Source organism: Scophthalmus maximus, chromosome 19 (genome assembly GCF_022379125.1).
Source record: "Scophthalmus maximus strain ysfricsl-2021 chromosome 19, ASM2237912v1, whole genome shotgun sequence".
Taxonomy (NCBI): Eukaryota; Metazoa; Chordata; class Actinopteri; order Pleuronectiformes; family Scophthalmidae; genus Scophthalmus; species Scophthalmus maximus.
This window is the reverse complement of record NC_061533.1, coordinates 16,309,862-16,327,394: the sequence shown is the minus strand read 5'-3', so window position 1 is coordinate 16,327,394 and position 17,533 is coordinate 16,309,862. Positions and strand designations below refer to the sequence as shown.

At 42.4% G+C, this 17,533-nt stretch overlaps 1 protein-coding gene across 2 annotated transcripts in view; it reads left to right on the top strand.

Moving 5' to 3' along the window:
• The window catches only part of LOC118314442 (GDNF family receptor alpha-2), a 46,448-nt gene that overhangs the window by 16,885 nt on the left and 12,030 nt on the right, over nucleotides 1–17,533 (top strand). For both annotated transcript variants that reach the window (XM_035640903.2, XM_035640901.2), the window contains exons 5-6: nucleotides 6,465–6,843; nucleotides 17,289–17,401. In XM_035640903.2, coding sequence (XP_035496796.2) covers nucleotides 6,465–6,843; nucleotides 17,289–17,401 — 492 coding nt within the window. The remainder of the gene's footprint in view (nucleotides 1–6,464; nucleotides 6,844–17,288; nucleotides 17,402–17,533) is intronic.

Here is a 17,533-nt window from a genome sequence, read left to right as displayed (position 1 = left end):
AAATTATAAATCAAGTCACTTAATTGTCAACATTTTAAAAAGAGATACGTATGATCTTTACAATGACCATGAAACCCCCCCACCTGTGCCCAAAATAACAGCACTGCATGGAATCTCAAGTACAGTTGAAATTAAAAGATTCAATAATTCCAGAAAATATGCCTTTCAACCAGCGTAGTGACCGAGGAAGTGGCTCAATGTGATAGAGATATGTTCAAAATCTTTGGCAGTTTTTATCAGCACCTGAGCTGTAGCACTATCATAATTAAAACCACCTCATTGACAGAAGCAACAAATACCGCAGCAAATTAAAAGATGAATGTAAAGTGCACCTCAAAAGTCTGATCAGCAAAACAAAACTCACAATTACAGTATTGTCTTTAACATGAGCATCACAATGTGTTTTTTTCTAACCTTACTTAAGTTATTATGCACCACTATTTATTAAGTTATCCGGGTTTTTTCCCCCAATTTTTAACAGGTCCAGTCCAGTGCACTGAATCAACTAATCATATGTTACTGGGTTTTACAGCAGTTATCTTGTCATAAGATACAATAATGTATTTTAGCCTGCTCCGACATGTTTCTAAAAAATATTTAGGATGAACTCCTGTAAGATAACTGTCTGATAACTAATACCACTTCACTTGTAACTGTGGTAGACGTACATTGATATTGTTAAAGCCAAGAGGTACATTAAGGCTTGTGAAAAGATGTAACATCCGTCACTGCAAGAATTTGAATCACCAAATGATTTTAAATTGTGCTGAGTGAGTCATTCCCAGAGGAAATCTGCTCACAATCAGTTCCCTACCCAAAACCCCTTTAGTTGCTGAAAAAAAAACCCGGAGCACAATAGGCAACATTAATGCATAGCTCTCCTGTTGTAATCAATTTGAACTGAACACTAGTGGGAATCTAACAAAATCAAACAAAAAGATGAGGATGGGGGGGTTGGGTGTGCTACAGGAAGGCACATTTGTCTTGTTTACAGTCCCACACCTTCCCATGACAGGCGTCTCTTTGCTCCACCAAGTTTAGTTAGTTCAGAAAACGAATCACCTTTGGTGCTCGATGTGGTACAACTTTGTTTGATGCATGCAGAAAGCTTTGGTCGCAGCAAAGTGTGGTTGTAACTATTTGTATTAAAGAGTTGACATCGAAGCCAACAATCCAATACTAACAGATATTTAGTTTACTACTCTAGAAAATTAGAATTCAAATCTTCACATTTGAGAGGCTCTGAACTAAATTTTGCCAATTTTGCTTGCATGCAGAACCAAAGAAGAGGGTTCTGGTTGTGTTTGTTGAACCACAGTTGCAATGCATTGCCATTATTTTCTCAAATCGATTTGGCATCATTTGGAGAGAAACCTTCCTCCACAATGCACCAGAGCTCTTATCAGAGCCCAGATGGCTGCCATATTACGTATTATGCAAAGTTATCATTGACTGTAATTGTTAATATGCTCCTTGTGAAATGTATTCTGTTCTCCTGACCCAGCGCTGAGCTAATTAACTTATTAGGTGCAGAGGGCAGCGTAGAATCCTGCTTTACGGGGTCCCTCAAGGAATTCAGTTTAACATTCCTTAGTTAGACCTTCTAACTCTCCGCACTAAGCCTCTCACCTCTCTGCTCATCGTGCTCACCATCCAATTAAATCTAGAAAGCTCTCTCCTCTGCTGGGGAAAAAGGACCGCTGCAACAGCCGTGCTCAGCATGCTGTTGAAATGTCTGACATTTTCAACTGGTCCCCATAATAATTACTATTACTTAGGAAAACACCATAGTGTTTTTTTATGCCTTGTGTACAGTAGGGACAGTTGGACTGTATCTGCACAATCATTTTGTGTATGCCTGTGATGGTGCCTGTGTATTTGTTTATATGCCTCATTATTCTGTGTGAATTTTCATCAGTCATAGATTGTCTTTCTGTGGGTCAGTAATGAGAGCCTTAGTTATAGTCAGCATTTTTCCAACAAGTTTGAAACCAATACATTCTTATTTTTTAGTTCATTAGCACATTTAGCTATTCCCTACTCGCTTGCTGCTTATGAACAGGGATGCAGGTTCTTGATTCAATATTTTGTAGGTTCACCTGACAAGCAAATCGAATTTGATTACATCAATATCTCAAGCATTATTGCCTGCGATGGCTGACGGGCTAAACAGCACGCAAGAAGAAGCTCAAGCTTTGAATTTTACCAGAGGAAGCTCAACTTGGAGGCAGATGCTCACAAACAGCTTGAGTGTTGAGAAGCGTGTTAACAACGTTTTGAAAGTCCTTTGCACACTGCTTTCCCACCTCACATACAAAATATTTGGTCTTCGCTCGTCATTTCCGTACCATATGCTTGTTCATTTTGCAGCGACGATTCCAATCTCAGAGGTATAATTCAGTTGGTCCCTAAGAACTCTGCAGGTCTTCCTCCCCTCTGACGTCCACACATCTATCTTGCGCCGTAAGGCTTATAGCGAGATGATGTTGTAAATCCAGTGCACACTCTTCTTCCCCTCTGGAAGCCTTGCTGTGACACAGCGTACAAAGCTAATGACTGATGAGCCCTTTGACACGGAAATGCTTGACATGCTCCTCAGGGTCAAGACTAAAGACTTCCCTAACAAGCTCTCGCACACTCACCCAGGGCCGTATTAATTCCAAACTTTGGCACCTTTCCTAATTACTGAGAAGATACCCGTAGCCAAGAACCTCTTCGTAACCTGGCCTGAACTCCCCTCTGCAGTGCAGAGTCCCTCGAGTACGGGATGATATATGAAATGCAGAATTCAAATAAGGCTGACGGAGAGCAATTACAGGGGAAGTAGGATTCCTTACTCTTTGGGAAAAAGAAGCATAAATATCCACATACAGTGTATGAACGTTCCCTTCCCCTCATTCAAGGTGCTTTGTCCACATCCCCCACCTCTCTTTTTCTCTTCTTTTTACTATTCCTCTCTAATATTACTCTGTTTTGTCTCCCAAGAACACGGGTCATAGGTAACTCTCAGTTTCCCTCCTTCTAGGTGTCTCCTATCTCACTTTTCACCCCTCTGCTCCCTTCTCACTTCTCTCCCTTTATTTCCTTTCGTCTTTCTGTCTCTGCCTGTGCGTGCTATGGGTGCGGAAGGAATAGATGGTTATTTCCACTACATTGCTATCAGTGGGTTCTAATTTATGACGCCCATAAAGTAGAGAGCCCTATTAAAAGCCTATTTACAGTCAAACGGCAGGCTCACCAAAAGCAACGGAAGTGCTTCAACTGTTGTGAACATCAACTTAATGTTATGAGACCACTCTTTCTGTACACGCGCGGCAGCTGTGAGTGAACTGCATGAGACAATTTCATACTCTTTTGTGAATTCATCTGTTGTGTTACCCCAAATTACTTTAATGTCACATTGTGCCACAGGCACATTTAATACATGTCTGCACGCATCCGTGTTAATTCGTTTTGCAGCCAACAGGTACCAGAGAGAAAAAACAACATTGTTCATGATTTTTCCTGCACTTAATGACACTGATTATTCTGTGTTTATAGCATTCGTTAATCAATCAATGCGCCCACTCGTCCATCTTTCTGTTCATTCAGTTCAGTCAATACCTCTCTCGCCCCTTAATGTAGAATACAACAGCCAGCAAGGTAAGTTAATAGATATGTGTAGACGATTGTGATGCTGAGAGCTGTTGATTGCGCTGCTGATGGGCTGGATTAATTATTCCGAGCAACAGCCGCACATTACTCCTGAATTAGTCTGGAATAATTGAAATCTCTCCGGCATGTCTCTGTAAGTGTCCGTCCAGTCTCTTAGTCTGCGTCCTCTCTCGCGCCTCGCCCCACTTAAAGCTTTATCCATTTTATACGTCTTACATCATTAGCTTATCAACCTCTTTCCCCTCACATCATACCCTAATATGTTTGCTGAAAACCTCCATTGTAATGCACTTCGAAAAATCAATTATAATTCAGCACATTTCTCCACCCATCTCCACCTCTGTGCTTCCTCTCTCTTCTCCTCCTGCTCTTCTTATCATCCTGCTTGTGTGTGAGCACGTCAGAGCCATCAAGTGGGCTTTGTGTCTCATGCTCGCCCCAGGACATCTTTTTGGGTTGGGCACCAAATTCAATCTCAGCTCCCCAATCAGATGTAGTAAAAACCCATCCATTGCTGCATCCTACGAAAGAAAAAAAAACGGCTTCAGCCCCGCTTGGTCGGATAAATCTTAGTAGCTCATCCTTCTCCTATTTTCTTTTCATCCTGGACCCCCCAGTGGCCCACATTAGAGCCTGCAGATGGCCAGGGGAGATTTAGGAACTGCAATCCATCAATGTAATGTAGCCTGAACTACTGGACAACCGCCCTGCTAACCTGTCCTCCAGCTGGACTGTACCGCCCCGCTTCAGGCCTGCTTCGGCCAAGCTTGGCCCACTTACGTAAAACTTTGGCCCTGCTTCAGCTTCAGGCCCAGGCCCACAGTGAGCTCTCTTCCCGAGTCTCATTTTAATTACAGATAAACCAAGCTGCTCCTATATTGACATGGTTGGCTAATTGTCTCGCAGCCTGCCTATACGGTCTGATGCTTGTTACTGTCACATAAATGACTAGAAGGGAGCTCAGAGAGTGCATACCTCCGACAAGGCTAATACCCAATATCGGTATGTTAAAGAACGTGAAAAAAGACTAGTAGTGAGTAGTTTATGTAATCATGCTTACCAACAAACAGACAAACTTGGTGAAGGAAATGATCTGAGCCCAATGCTGTGCCTTTTCAGTTAACAAGACGGAGTAGGCAATGCACCCGGGCATCCGTTATGGAGTGTTTTTCCTCAGAGAGTGCAAGGATAGACAAGTTCCAATTGATAATGCAATTATGTCTTGTTTTGATTAGAGTCATAAAAGTCATAAATTGCTCTTACCATTTGAATAAAAAGGGGGAAATGTTTCTCCCTGTGCGCCTGCATTTGTGGGACGTGTTTCTTTACACCCTGCTTGTTTATCAGAGCGCCTACAACATTTAACCTTGATACATCTAAATGGAAGACTTGTAGATTAAGTGTGCTTTCTTCCCTCTGTGATGAACCCCTGATATTCTTCTTCTGCTATTGTTCAGTGGCAGCAGCAGTTTTGTCTTTATCTGACGTGATCTGAGGCCACAAAATCATTAATTTTGGGAGTTTGCTTTTTTTCTGTCTTGCTGCAATGTGACGTGTTCTATCTATCCCCATTTCTAGGATTGATAAGGGGCAATGCACCATTTGGAAACAGTAAAGCATCTCTTGCAGACCCTCTCCCCTGAAATATATGCGTGGTCCTCTTCTTGTCCCAGGCTGTCTGATAGACACAGAGTGAGATTGGTTCTGTTGAATAAGAGATGAATCTCTCTGCGTGTCACCATGCCGCTACAACCTCTGAAATATCATTATCTACAGGGTAGGGAGGTTAACTTCGCTAATATAGCCCGAATATAAGAGAGAGGTACCACAAGTGAACATGATCCTGCTTTATTACTGATGTATCTCAGGACATGGTGTGTGTTTGTTTTTTTCCTGCCACTATATACAGTATCTCAGAGTACCAAAACACATCCGTTTTTGTGTGATGTGCAGCTTTAAAAGGTAATTGCAATGTTTCAGTTTGTGATTACAATGGAAAAAAGGAGAAAAATGCAGGAACTTAATGTTGTACTTGAAATACAGTGTAGACTTTGCAAAATCCTTGAGCTTAACATATTTTGGGCAGAGAATACAATATTTAGTGTTGTTTCCTACAGACCAGTAGTCACAACAACACGCTCTCTCATCACTACTTTTCCAAGGACTCCTGTTTTCATTATTTCTCTTAAACCAATACAATTGCTTGTTTACCTCTTTATAAGTCAAATAACAAAAACCTCAGAATGAATGTAATTGGTATTAAATCAACATAAAAATTTAACACATTAGCCGGACAACTTCACAATGTGCTAATATTATGGAACATCACATCATGATGTTACCTGAAAATGAATATTTTATTAACATCCAATTTGGAATCATAGCTTAATTCATTCATATTTCACTCAAGCTCTGAAACGAGCTGAATCAATAATTCAGTTAGAGTGGATTTGAACTAGCTGCAGGCACCTCTACAGTGGCTTACAGTTGATTGGGGAAACAGAGAAGCACAGATGATATTGAAGAGACACCTTTATTGTTCAAATCTTACTTTTCACAATGAACCCTCTGACAGGCGGGGATTCAGGGATTATTGTTTTATTTGTTGAGCATACTGCAGCTGAGCCTACTCTAAACTGTATAAGACTGGTGATGTTGAGTCAGAGTATCAATTATAAGATTTTCCTCCCTCTGTTGTGACTGTTTTTGATCCAGGTTGTGTTTGCTTAATACTAACAGTGGAATCCTATATGATATTAATCATAAGTCAACTAAAGTCACTGAGTTATCTTCTTTGTGTCCAACGCCAGGGATGCTCACAGTAGCATCAAAAGGTTTCCACTGTCCCGATGCCGAGAGAAACTGCAACCACTGTCTTGATGCGGCCAAAGCCTGCAACCTCAACAACAGCTGCAAGAAGCAACGCTCCACCTACATCGCTACCTGCAGCAAGGAGGACCCCAACAAGGGGGAAACGTGCAGCAAGAAGCGCTGCCACAAAGCCCTGAGAATGTTCCTGGACCGCGTGCCCACTGAGTTCAGCCACCGTCTGCTCTTCTGCCCCTGCCAGACTGAGGGCTGCGCCGAGCGACGCAGGCAGACCATCGTGCCCGATTGCTCCTACAAAGAAAAGGAGAAACCCAACTGTCTGGAGCTACGGAGGGTCTGCCGCCAGGACTCGCTCTGCAGGTGACGTTAAGAGAAAGTGTGGGATGAGAGTGTTTTAGGATGTAAAAGGCAGAGAGAGACTCTCCTCTGCTGTATGTGTGTGAGGAGTGACAGAGCTGACATTCATTTAATGTGCATTCGTGTCAGTTGTGTTGGTTTGATCGGCAGATTTTGGTGTGTGAGTCTCTAGCGACTGCCAAACACATCTGAAGAGTCATTATCATCTTTTTATATTCATGGAAAATGAGGAAAAGAAAATTGAATCTGTGCATTACAAAGATTTCCCGTTTTCGATGGCAATTTCCGTGCTCCCACAGCGTCCTAAAGTTTTTATTTCTCCGCTGTAACTTTGCCAACAAAGTAATTAGAGTTTCAGGGAAGCCGCGGCTATTAGACACAGGATGAAGATGTGAGGCTAAGTTGAAGGGACAACGCTCAATTAAGCTGAACAAAACATTAGTGGATCACTTTGGCTGCATGGGGCCTCTATTGGATTCAAGCGGCCAGATTCAATTCACACCTACCCAGCCGTGACATGTTTCCTTGTGTTAGTGCTGCTGAGAGCAGGTGAAACACAGCGGTTCCACTCTCAGCCACATCAACTGTCAAGGTCTTTTTTACCTCCGAGAACTACATGTGCTGTGTCTGGCCCTCTATAGGGTGCATATCCAACCAGTTGAAGGAGATATGCTCTGCGTTCATTAGTCTAATAGCGTTCAAATGTGAGACATTTGAATAATTCTGAGCATTCAAAAGCTAATTTATGAGCCTAATGGTGTTCGACCAAGTGCTAGACCCAGAAAGCTCTCTGCTAAAAATAAGACTCATGATGTGAGACTCATCAGAAGGGTAAACTTTTGGCCATTTTTCCATTTGCCATGTGTAACAGATGATTAGGCAGCCGATACAATTCAGTGACAGTCAGTCACGGGTCTTGAAATACTTTGTGGCTTGTGACACAACAGCAAATGACGATTGATCAGCCCATATTGCGTTGTGAAATTAATAAAGTGTTGCACTGTATGAATAATAGTCACTGAAAGCACTGAAACTACCCAATATCAATTGTTTCTGTTTGAAGTATTAGCACAATTTGCAAAAAAAATGAGACCAGCTAACGATTCACAACAGCTCCTTGTGACTATAGTATTTCTGTGGTGCTTCACATTTGTCCTGTTTCCATGGAGTAAGCAGCCTCTGAGGCCGAGTGTAATGGTGAAATCCCAATTCCTCTCCACCAACACTAAATCCAACCACTGTGCTGCTAAAGTAGGGAAACTATTGCCTCTCCTCCGATTTATGGTTGTCTTGATAATTACCTGCTTGCCTGCACTGTGTAATCTGTTTTCAGGCTGAGTTTCTTTCTTTGACCTTTGGGCCCTCAGGTGTCTGCTGTGCTCCTCCTGATGAAATAGAACATTAAAGCTTATTATCTGTGGCTTTGTAATGCCCCAGTGAGGTCAACAGCTCGATGAGCGCATGCACTCGTACAGTATGGACGCATGCTGGCCTGCGCACCAACAGACCGAAAACCATTAAGCAGCCACACATGCACCCACAAACACACAATTACACAGAGCCACTGTGAACTCCAACGTGACTCTAATAACCCACTGTTTGAGTGCTGCATTCTCCCGCAGTGAATAATTGCCGGCATGCAAGCGAATGTCACTACAAGTTAATTAAAGTGAGATGTCACTGGTCAGTGCTGGGCTGAGGGGGCTTCTGACAGACGATTTTATCCTGCCTTGAGGTGTCTATAGTCTCCACCATCACCACGACCACTCGAGATAGTCCAGTGTCTTTGTGTCCTCTGTCTGTCTCAGTGTCAATCACAGGACATTTTTCTGTCTTGGAAGACCGCGGAAACACTGATAAGTTGATTTATTTGATCAGATAATTCATGAGATATTGCAGCAACCAGCGTATTGTTGTCTTCATTCCCTCTGCAGCTTCAGTATGTTATAAAGACAAATTGAATTTGAAACTAATTTGTCATGCTAATGGAGACAAAGTCCACAGATGGGGCGGGGGTTTGCTTCGTGCAACCTTGGTGATGAACACAATTGAATGAGTCTAGAAGGCTCCTGTAACTTTTTTAAACACGTAAGTCAAAGCACACTCAAGTACAACACCTGAGGAAACTTTCTTTGGCTCCGCTCTCCCCTCTCTGAGATGTGTTAGCAGATAAAAGCAGGAGGAGATCATTCAACGACAGGCCCTTCTCCCCTGGGCATGCCTTTCTGACTGTGACTCCAAACAGGGGATACACAGCTAAAGCCTATTTCATTTTAACACAAGGGATGACTTGGGAGAGGAGGACTGAACAGGAGCAAGAGAAATAGCGAGAGATAATGAGACGAGTGAGCGAGAGGGAGGGGAGCGAGGGATGGTCACGGAATCGATGTGGGCAGTAAAGCTACTGCAGCAGGTTGGAGGTCAGTGGTTTGGTCGCACAGTTATGGATCAGCAGACTCCGCTGGCCATCGCAAACACGAGCTTCGCTCCCTGCAACACATTCTGATGAAGGAAGGGTCGGGGCCATTCCACACCCAAGTCAAAACGGATTTAGAAAAATGTATACTGCCCTATTTAATCATTTATTTTAGACTTCAAAAGGCCAATAGTTCCTTGCTTTGCAGTGTAAAAATGCCTTCAAAATACCTTTTGGAGTTCTACCTTGAGCACATCGGATGCCAGTTTGGCAATGATTTCACCTTTTGGAGACTGTTCAGATTGTTCCAGGTGGAGTCCAGAGTTCAATCAAACACAAAATAAATATTTCAAAGGATTTCAAAAATATAATTTTGGCTTGGGCTTAGGTGGCATACTGCACTGGAAGATTTCATTCTCCTTTTACTCTCCGTGGAGGCAATTGCTGACATACTCTGGAGATCAAGGGATTGTTGTTGGACAGAGAACAAGCATTAAATGGAGCGCCTCTTATTCCTTACACCTGGTTGTACTTCTGCTGCAGTTATTATATTTTTTTCTTCCCATAATCCTGCACAAACAGAAAAACAGACTTTCCTGTGTTACTGTGTTCCTATTTTCATCCTCTCTTCTCCTCTCCTCTCTACCTTGTGTTCTCACCATCCTTCTAATGGATCCAACATCTATTCATTTGGGACTGCTGTGTCCACACGGTGACAATAGTCTTTATTTGGATCTGCTGTTTTGGGCATGTGCGTGTGTCCATGCACAGATGCAAGCAGAAGAAACTCCCTATCCATTTCCATGTCAGTTGACGCAGCACAAGCCCAATGAAGTCGATCCAAAAGGGCATTGAGTTGTATACTTGTACGCTATTGATTGTCTGTAGGATCAATGAAAAAAATTCTATTTTTGATTTATATCCCCTGGTCTCCAGACTCACTTGGTGCTCCTTTGATTGAGTTCTTTGGCCAATGGTTTTCAAAGTTGGAAGCTGAGAGACGATCGATCACTGTACAGGTAACCTGACCCAGTTTATGAGCTGTACTGTACCAGTCCGCTTTTGCTTACAGAACACTGTACTGCACGCACACACACACACACACACACACACACACACACACACACACACACACACACACACACAGGCGCTGCCCTAAATCAACAGTCGGCTCTTTTGAATCTGAGTTTCTCTCAGTTGAGAGAAGTGAAAATGAACAAGTTGCAGTCAAGCTGCAGCTGTAAGACCAAAATAATTGAGCTGAGAAAAACTAAAACGCTCTGCAGTGTAGACGTGTATCACGTGTGAAAAGTATGACGATGCCGATGAAACACCCCAGATGAAAAAAAAGAAGTCTTAAAACAGCCTGTTGATGAAGCAAAGACTAATCAAAATGTCCCCACTTTCCAAAAATGTCGTCTCGTGGTCCCAAAGTCACATAACAGATACAACTGCCTACCTTTAAATGATGTGCTTAATATAAGACTTGGAGTGTTTCTGTCTCCTTGGTTATAATACAATGGAACTACAGTCTTTTCTGATAGTGTACAGCTCTGGTTTTGCAAGCGAAGCATTTGTCAATTGGTGACCTTTTCCTCAAACATAGAAAAGTTTCCTGCAGCCCGCGACTTTAATCAAGCCGTAGCTTTGGTGGAGACACGCTCAGCTTGTTGGCTACACATGTGAGAGCAGCAAATGCAGTGAGAGGAGAGCAAGAGAAAGAGAAGTTGTGAGAGGGATGCGGCAGGAACTGAAACTAAAGAGTAGTGCGTTTGATTCCCATACATGGATTAGTGTATGCCCATTTACTTTCCTAACTGTAATCTCTAAGGGAACATAATATAGCGGAAAACTGCAGTCATTACCGACTATGCCCCCATCTTTCCTCCAATGGTACCCTATTTATTATTAATGCAGACATTATCAATAGGGCTTCAGACTTATCAACAGAATGGTCGGTGTGGTTTTGAATGTGTCAGTTAGGGCCGGCCCGTTTCCTCGTCATTAATCGTACTCTGAACTTCTCTTTGTACTTAAGGAGCGGTAGCATGTACCTCTCTTTCAACCTTTCCCACAGAATTGTTTTAGATGTGACTAATAGCTTTACAGTTACTGGTAATAACTGTTTAGCAGGCTACTGCTAGCTCTTGTCTTTTATCCAGGGATAGTTCATCCATTTGTTTGACGTGCACACTTTGTCTGGGGGGCGGCTGTTTGCCTTGTTCAGAGAGTATTTAGGGAGTCAGATAACCTTGAATAATCTACTCAGCCATTACCAAACAGACAGTACTGGGCTATGTGTGCGACACACTTGATTTAGCATTCATCCCAGTGACATAACATTCAGTAGGGGTGTTGTAAGACATCTGCAGTGGGTGATGTAGACGGAGGCAGAGACAGAACGCGAGAGAAAGTGAGCAAGTAAAAGAAAGAATGGATTGCAAAAGGCTGTGTTGCAAACTTAGTGCAATTGCAACTTTCTGGACAAAACCATGGCAAACTTCTGTATAAGATAGTCGCCAGTACTGCCCTGCAACGGAGAGGCATAGGTGAGCAGGGGCTCCGTTGTGGTTCAAGCTCCAAACCTTTTGGGGCATCTTGACCAAATAAAAACTGGATTTGAACTTGAAAACTTGGTTCAGAGCATGGCGCCAAAAATATTCAGCATTGATGGATATGTTTGTCTTGCATGTAACAGTCTACATCTTCTCGTTTCTTTGATGAGGTAATCGACGTGCCGCGCCTTGCCTCGCTAGACGGGACCAAAGTTCAGATAACCCCGAATGGAATTCGTTCAAAAAATGATTCCCTGTTGGTGGAAAAGAGCTATGAGAGACAAATGATGCATTCACACACGTGCTGCAACCATGAACTTTTCTAGATATTACCCAGGAGGAGCTGTACTGTTTGTGTGAACACAAATGCCCTGCTCAGTTGAACGGGACATTATCCTGACAGCTCCCTTGTACAAAGTACATGTAATGTCTGACTGAACCAATGTGCAAACAGGTAAAAGGATGACACAGCTTGACACATTGGCAGAATGCAATGACTTCGTAAATATTATAATTGGCATGTTGCGGTTCCAAATCATTTTTCAAATACGTCCTGCAATTTCGCACACTGACCATAAATAGTCAAGCCATATTCTAGGTTTTGACCTTGTCTTGTAAGGTTTGAATCTCTACTAAATAATGCAGGGAATGTCATAAGACATTTATTCCTTTAATTTAATTTTTTCCCCCCAATGAGTAAGCGGGTGAGAGGTTGTGTCATGTGACAGCAAAGGTAAACTGTCTTGTGTTTTGACTGAGACATTGCCCTTTTAGAGTATTGACTGTGAATCCCATACAGTCCTGCCAAAAAGGCAACCCTCTGTCCAGGCACAAGGGAAAGAAAAGAGAAAGGAGAAAATTTCTGTGGGTAAAATGGACAGTCACCTCTGACCAGGGCAACACAGAGACTGCCGCAGATCAGCAGATGAAATTTAGGTTTCAGAGCACTGCAGAAAATGAAGATGGTCTTTAGTGGAAAGAGAAAAAAAAAAACATCTCTGGCAGATGTTATACCCTTTTAATCAAAAATATATTCATTGCCCTGCACTCACAAGGTCAGGCCTGTGTTATTTGACTTTTCATAAAAAATTGTCATGATGTAATGAGCCACACTGCACGATGCAGAATATGGCATCAAAGGAGAGTAATAGTACAATTTCAGCTTTGCAGTGTTTGCTTTTGCATTCATCATCAGATGACAAAAGGACACAAGGCTGCTGAGTCCTATAGATTGAACCAGGGTCAAATTCCCTCACCATGAGTTTGCACATGAGAACTTGAGGCTGCAACGACAGGCGGTTTGAAAGACAGTGACAAGAGGACTTTAATAGGAGAGGAGAGGAGAGAAAAGATAATGAAGAGATAAGGTCAGAGAAACACAACAGACACAAAAAAGAAAGGCGGCGGGGGGCGATGCAGCCCAGAGCAGAGGGAAACATCTTTGATTCTTCTCATTTGCTCCATGTGACTTCTATTATGTTGGCAGCTATTGTGTCATACTTATTGTTATGCCTTCTGTAGATGAGTGAGAGATATGTGTTCTAAGGCTTCTCTAGACTGAAGCAAATGATAAGAGTGGAGAGCCGTAATATAAAAATTTGACAGAAATTATCATCCGTGGAACTCATAATTGTAGACAGAGCAGAGAGGGGAAGTCTCTCACCCAGATAGGACTTTCAATAGACTGTTTTAATGTAGAAAGGAATTTCGTGGAGGACTTTGGAGTCTGATAACCATTTCTCCTCCTGCCTCTCCTCCTTCATCAGGAAATGGTTTCCAAGTCTGACACTCATCTGATTTGAGTCACATTGTTTGTCATGGGCATCAAGTGATAGGAATAAGAATCTATATAAAAAGCCATTAGTTTTCTATTACTGCCAAGCTGGACGGACAGGCACTCGGCGCTCAGCCAAATCACTGTGTTTAAAGTGTCAGGTTGGATGAAAGAAGTCTACCTCCGTGGGGGCTCCCATGCCACTTCCCTGGGGGCTGAGTGGCTGAAATGACCATAAAACTCTGTTGAGCTAGACAGCCTGTAATTTCAGCAGCGAGTGGCGCTTCGCCGAGGTATAATGGAAAGCCCTTGGAAGCCATGAAATGTGCTGCATCCCGGTTTTGGAACACCATTGTCTGAACACTCAGGACACCTCTCTAAACTTTAAATTACTGTTTTTAAGCCATCATTGTCTGAAAAAGCTCCACTTCTAAAAAAGAAACACAGTTCTTGTTCAGTTTCTTTAATTTTTTGGTGGTCTTTGCCTTTCGTACAGAACTCTGACGCTCCGATTCTTTTGGTAGCATGAAAGTCAAAGACACTTTGCCGCAAAGAAATGGAAAATGCGGTTCTAAAGGTTGCTTTGTATAGGTGCAATAGAGTTACGCTCTCGCCCCCGTCTGTTGTATCCTTTCTATCATCTATGGCATGATTGTGAGTACAAGTGTCTCCTTTCACTGTGAACAGAATGAGGATGGAGAGAGTGGTGTGTGTGTGTGTGTGTGTGTGTGTGTGTGTGTGTGTGTGTGTGTGTGTGTGTGTGTGTGTGTGTGTGTGTGTGTGTGTGTGTGTGTGTGTGTGTGTGTGTGTGTGTGTGTGTGTGTGTGTGTGTGTGTGTGTGTGTGTGTGTGGTAGAGTGTTATTCATGCCTCCTGTGACCATATCATCAAATTAAAGTCAGAAATATTTTGTGAGTCAACATCAGGCACTGTGTATTGAAGTGTGTGTGCGCGCATGTGTGCTCGCGTGTGTATACATATGTACTTCTCTATCAGTCGTTCCAGTCATGCTAGAGCAAGCTTATGTCCCGTTTTCTGAAGCGAGGCATGTGATGTGTTAGCAGCATGTCTCGTCAGGAGGCTCTCCGGGTGATTTGATTGGAGGGCGGATGGAGATGGAGTTGGAGTAATGAAGTGGGTCTGAGAGGGGTTTGCTGCTGGAGGCCCAAGCTCATCACACTACACTGGCCACTACGGTGAAGGAGAGAGAGAGAGGGAGAGTGAGTTATCTCATCACCTTAGATTTTTCTGAGTTTGAATGAAGCATAACAGTAAGCACTTTGGTCTTGAACTCACCACAACAATAGACTTGGATAGACTGATAGCATATACAGTATGTGCCCTCCTCCCTGAGTTTCCTGAATGACTGGACTCACCTGTTTTTGCACATAAACATGCACATCAGTATCATTAGAACCTTATAAAAAAACTGTCGATCAAGTGATCAAGCATCACCTCAATAGAGCATATGATAAGCAACACAGCTACAAGGCATTAGAGAAAAAGCGGCATGTCTTTCTGTGACAATAAGATTGCGTCTTTAACATAGCTGCCAGCTTTTTAAACTATAGATGCGTCTGAAAGACTATACAATCTCACTATAATTCAGTGACTAGATAAACGGCAGTAATTCATAATAAATCACTCACAAGCTTTAATCACATGCATGTGAGTGTGAAAATATGTACAAACGCATAAATCGCATATTCTAGAGGTGCTATGTAGGTAGGTGGTTATTTTCACAGGTTTTCACATCCATTTTTAAACACTTGAATAATTACTTATCAGAATGAGGCCTTCAACACATTTGTTATTTTGTGAATTTCAAAAAAACAAAACAGTTATATCATCCGATATATATGTGTATATATATATATATATGTGTATATACATATATATATATATATATATATATAATTGCAATGATTCCTAAGATGTCATTATCTAACCCTTATGTTGATGAAATGTTATTGAGGCTTTTCAGTTTAACCATAAAATTTATTATGAATAACTATAAATAAAAAGAAAACAAATACAACCAATTATATGAAACTTGAGTCAAAACAAACACATTCATAACAAAAATGTAAACTCAAATTTCTGCATTGTTTATACTTGTAAAATAAAAAATGTCATATCAGCAAACATGAATGGCGCTGCAGATATGTCTGACAGGCTTTTATCAGCCATTTTTTATTGGTCAACCGATAAATCGGTTGAGCTCTAATTTTTACTTTATCCTTTGATGTTGTAATACGGAAAATCTCCCGATGAAGGATTCTCATCTCATCTCATTTTGTGATATTGCTTCATGAAACAAATCAGCAAAAAAAATATTCCTTTTAAAAAACATCTTCACCCTCCTCAGAAAAGCGAAATTGAAAACCTCTTGCTTTGGCACACAGACAAAAAAAAGTGTCCGACATAAATGCTGTCTCAAGGGACATTTTGGACATTGTGTTTGTTCACCTTTTGAGGGTGGCATGAGAAGATTGTCTGTTACATGTGAAGCTACAGCCAAGATATACATGTCTTGCCTCAGAACGAAGACTCGTAATAGCAGCTACGCTTACTCCATCCAAAAATAAAAACAATCCACCAGGCATGGTCCTGTCCAGTTTTCTCCAGTCTTTATACAATGCTAAACTAAGCTGGCAAAACTATATTCTGCACAGACACAAGGGCATTTTACCTAAATGATGACTATTCCTGGAAACAAGCAGTCGCCTCATAGCATGACTGTCTTAGATGAAGCCCCGTATCCCGGCTGGCTGATTTATTGCTATTAAAATTCAACCTCATAGCACTTTAAAAAAACAAAAACACTGTAACAAATGACTATGACAGACTGAGAAAAGAGGAGCAGGTCATCGAGGAGCTGTCATAAATGAGTCAACTGCTTTTTATAAGTTGCCCTAAAGTTAGGAACCAACCATACACCAACCAGAAAATAGTCATAGTAATAGTCAACTGCGCTCAGTTTGTTTGTGTGTGCATGCGTGCGTGTGCGTGTACCTTTGAACTTAAGGCTGAAAAAAGTGGTCAGACCAGGTCAGAGTGAATGAGTCACGACAGAGAGAGAGAGAGAGAAAGAGAGACACTGAATGAAAGCGAGGGAGAAGTGTGCAATGGATTGTGGGCAGCTGTGATGTGAACAGTACAGACAGACCAACTTTGCACACGCTACTCCCAATAAACCTACTTAAGTGGATTAGCAATGCCGCCCTGGGGGCCTCCGCAGACTTTAAGCTCTTATTACAAACACACACCGAAACAAAACATACTATCTTTATCAGTTCCCTTGCTTTGTGGGGAAAGTGTTTGGGGAGAGAGTCAAGATGTCCAGGATATGCATGGAAGAGGCATAAGATATAATGCTCATCCTTACACAAATGCCCAGGCTTTGGGTTTCTGTTACACGCTGCGGAGTAAATAGCTTGTTGGTACTGAGGTGTGAGAGAGACCTGGTTGGGACACCTGTTGTCGTGACCCCCGAAACAGATTCTGCATATACTTTCCCAGTTTGATGCAAGTCACAATTGGCAGCTGCGCTCAAGTAAACGTGGTGCCAGAAAAGGTGCCCCGTGCTTCGAATGTGTTTGTGCTGTATGTGTTCATCCGTCATGTGCTTCGAGTTTATGACCCTGCCTCTCTCTCTCTCTCTTTCTCTCTGTCTGTGCTCTGCTTCGCGTTTTGTTGTGCAGGTCTCGGCTGGCTGACTACCTGGCAAACTGCTGGATGACGCCGCACACAGTGAGCACCTGTCCCAACCAAGACAATCACCAGGCCTGCTTGGCCTCCTACGCAAGGCTCATCGGTCAGTGCAGCCAAGGCCGTGGGGTGACACTGGGATGGAGTGAGAGTTTGTCGGAGACTGAAGCGGCAGGAGATATACAGACACAAACGTTTAACCGCGCACGTCACAGTAATTTTCAAAATTTTCAGATAC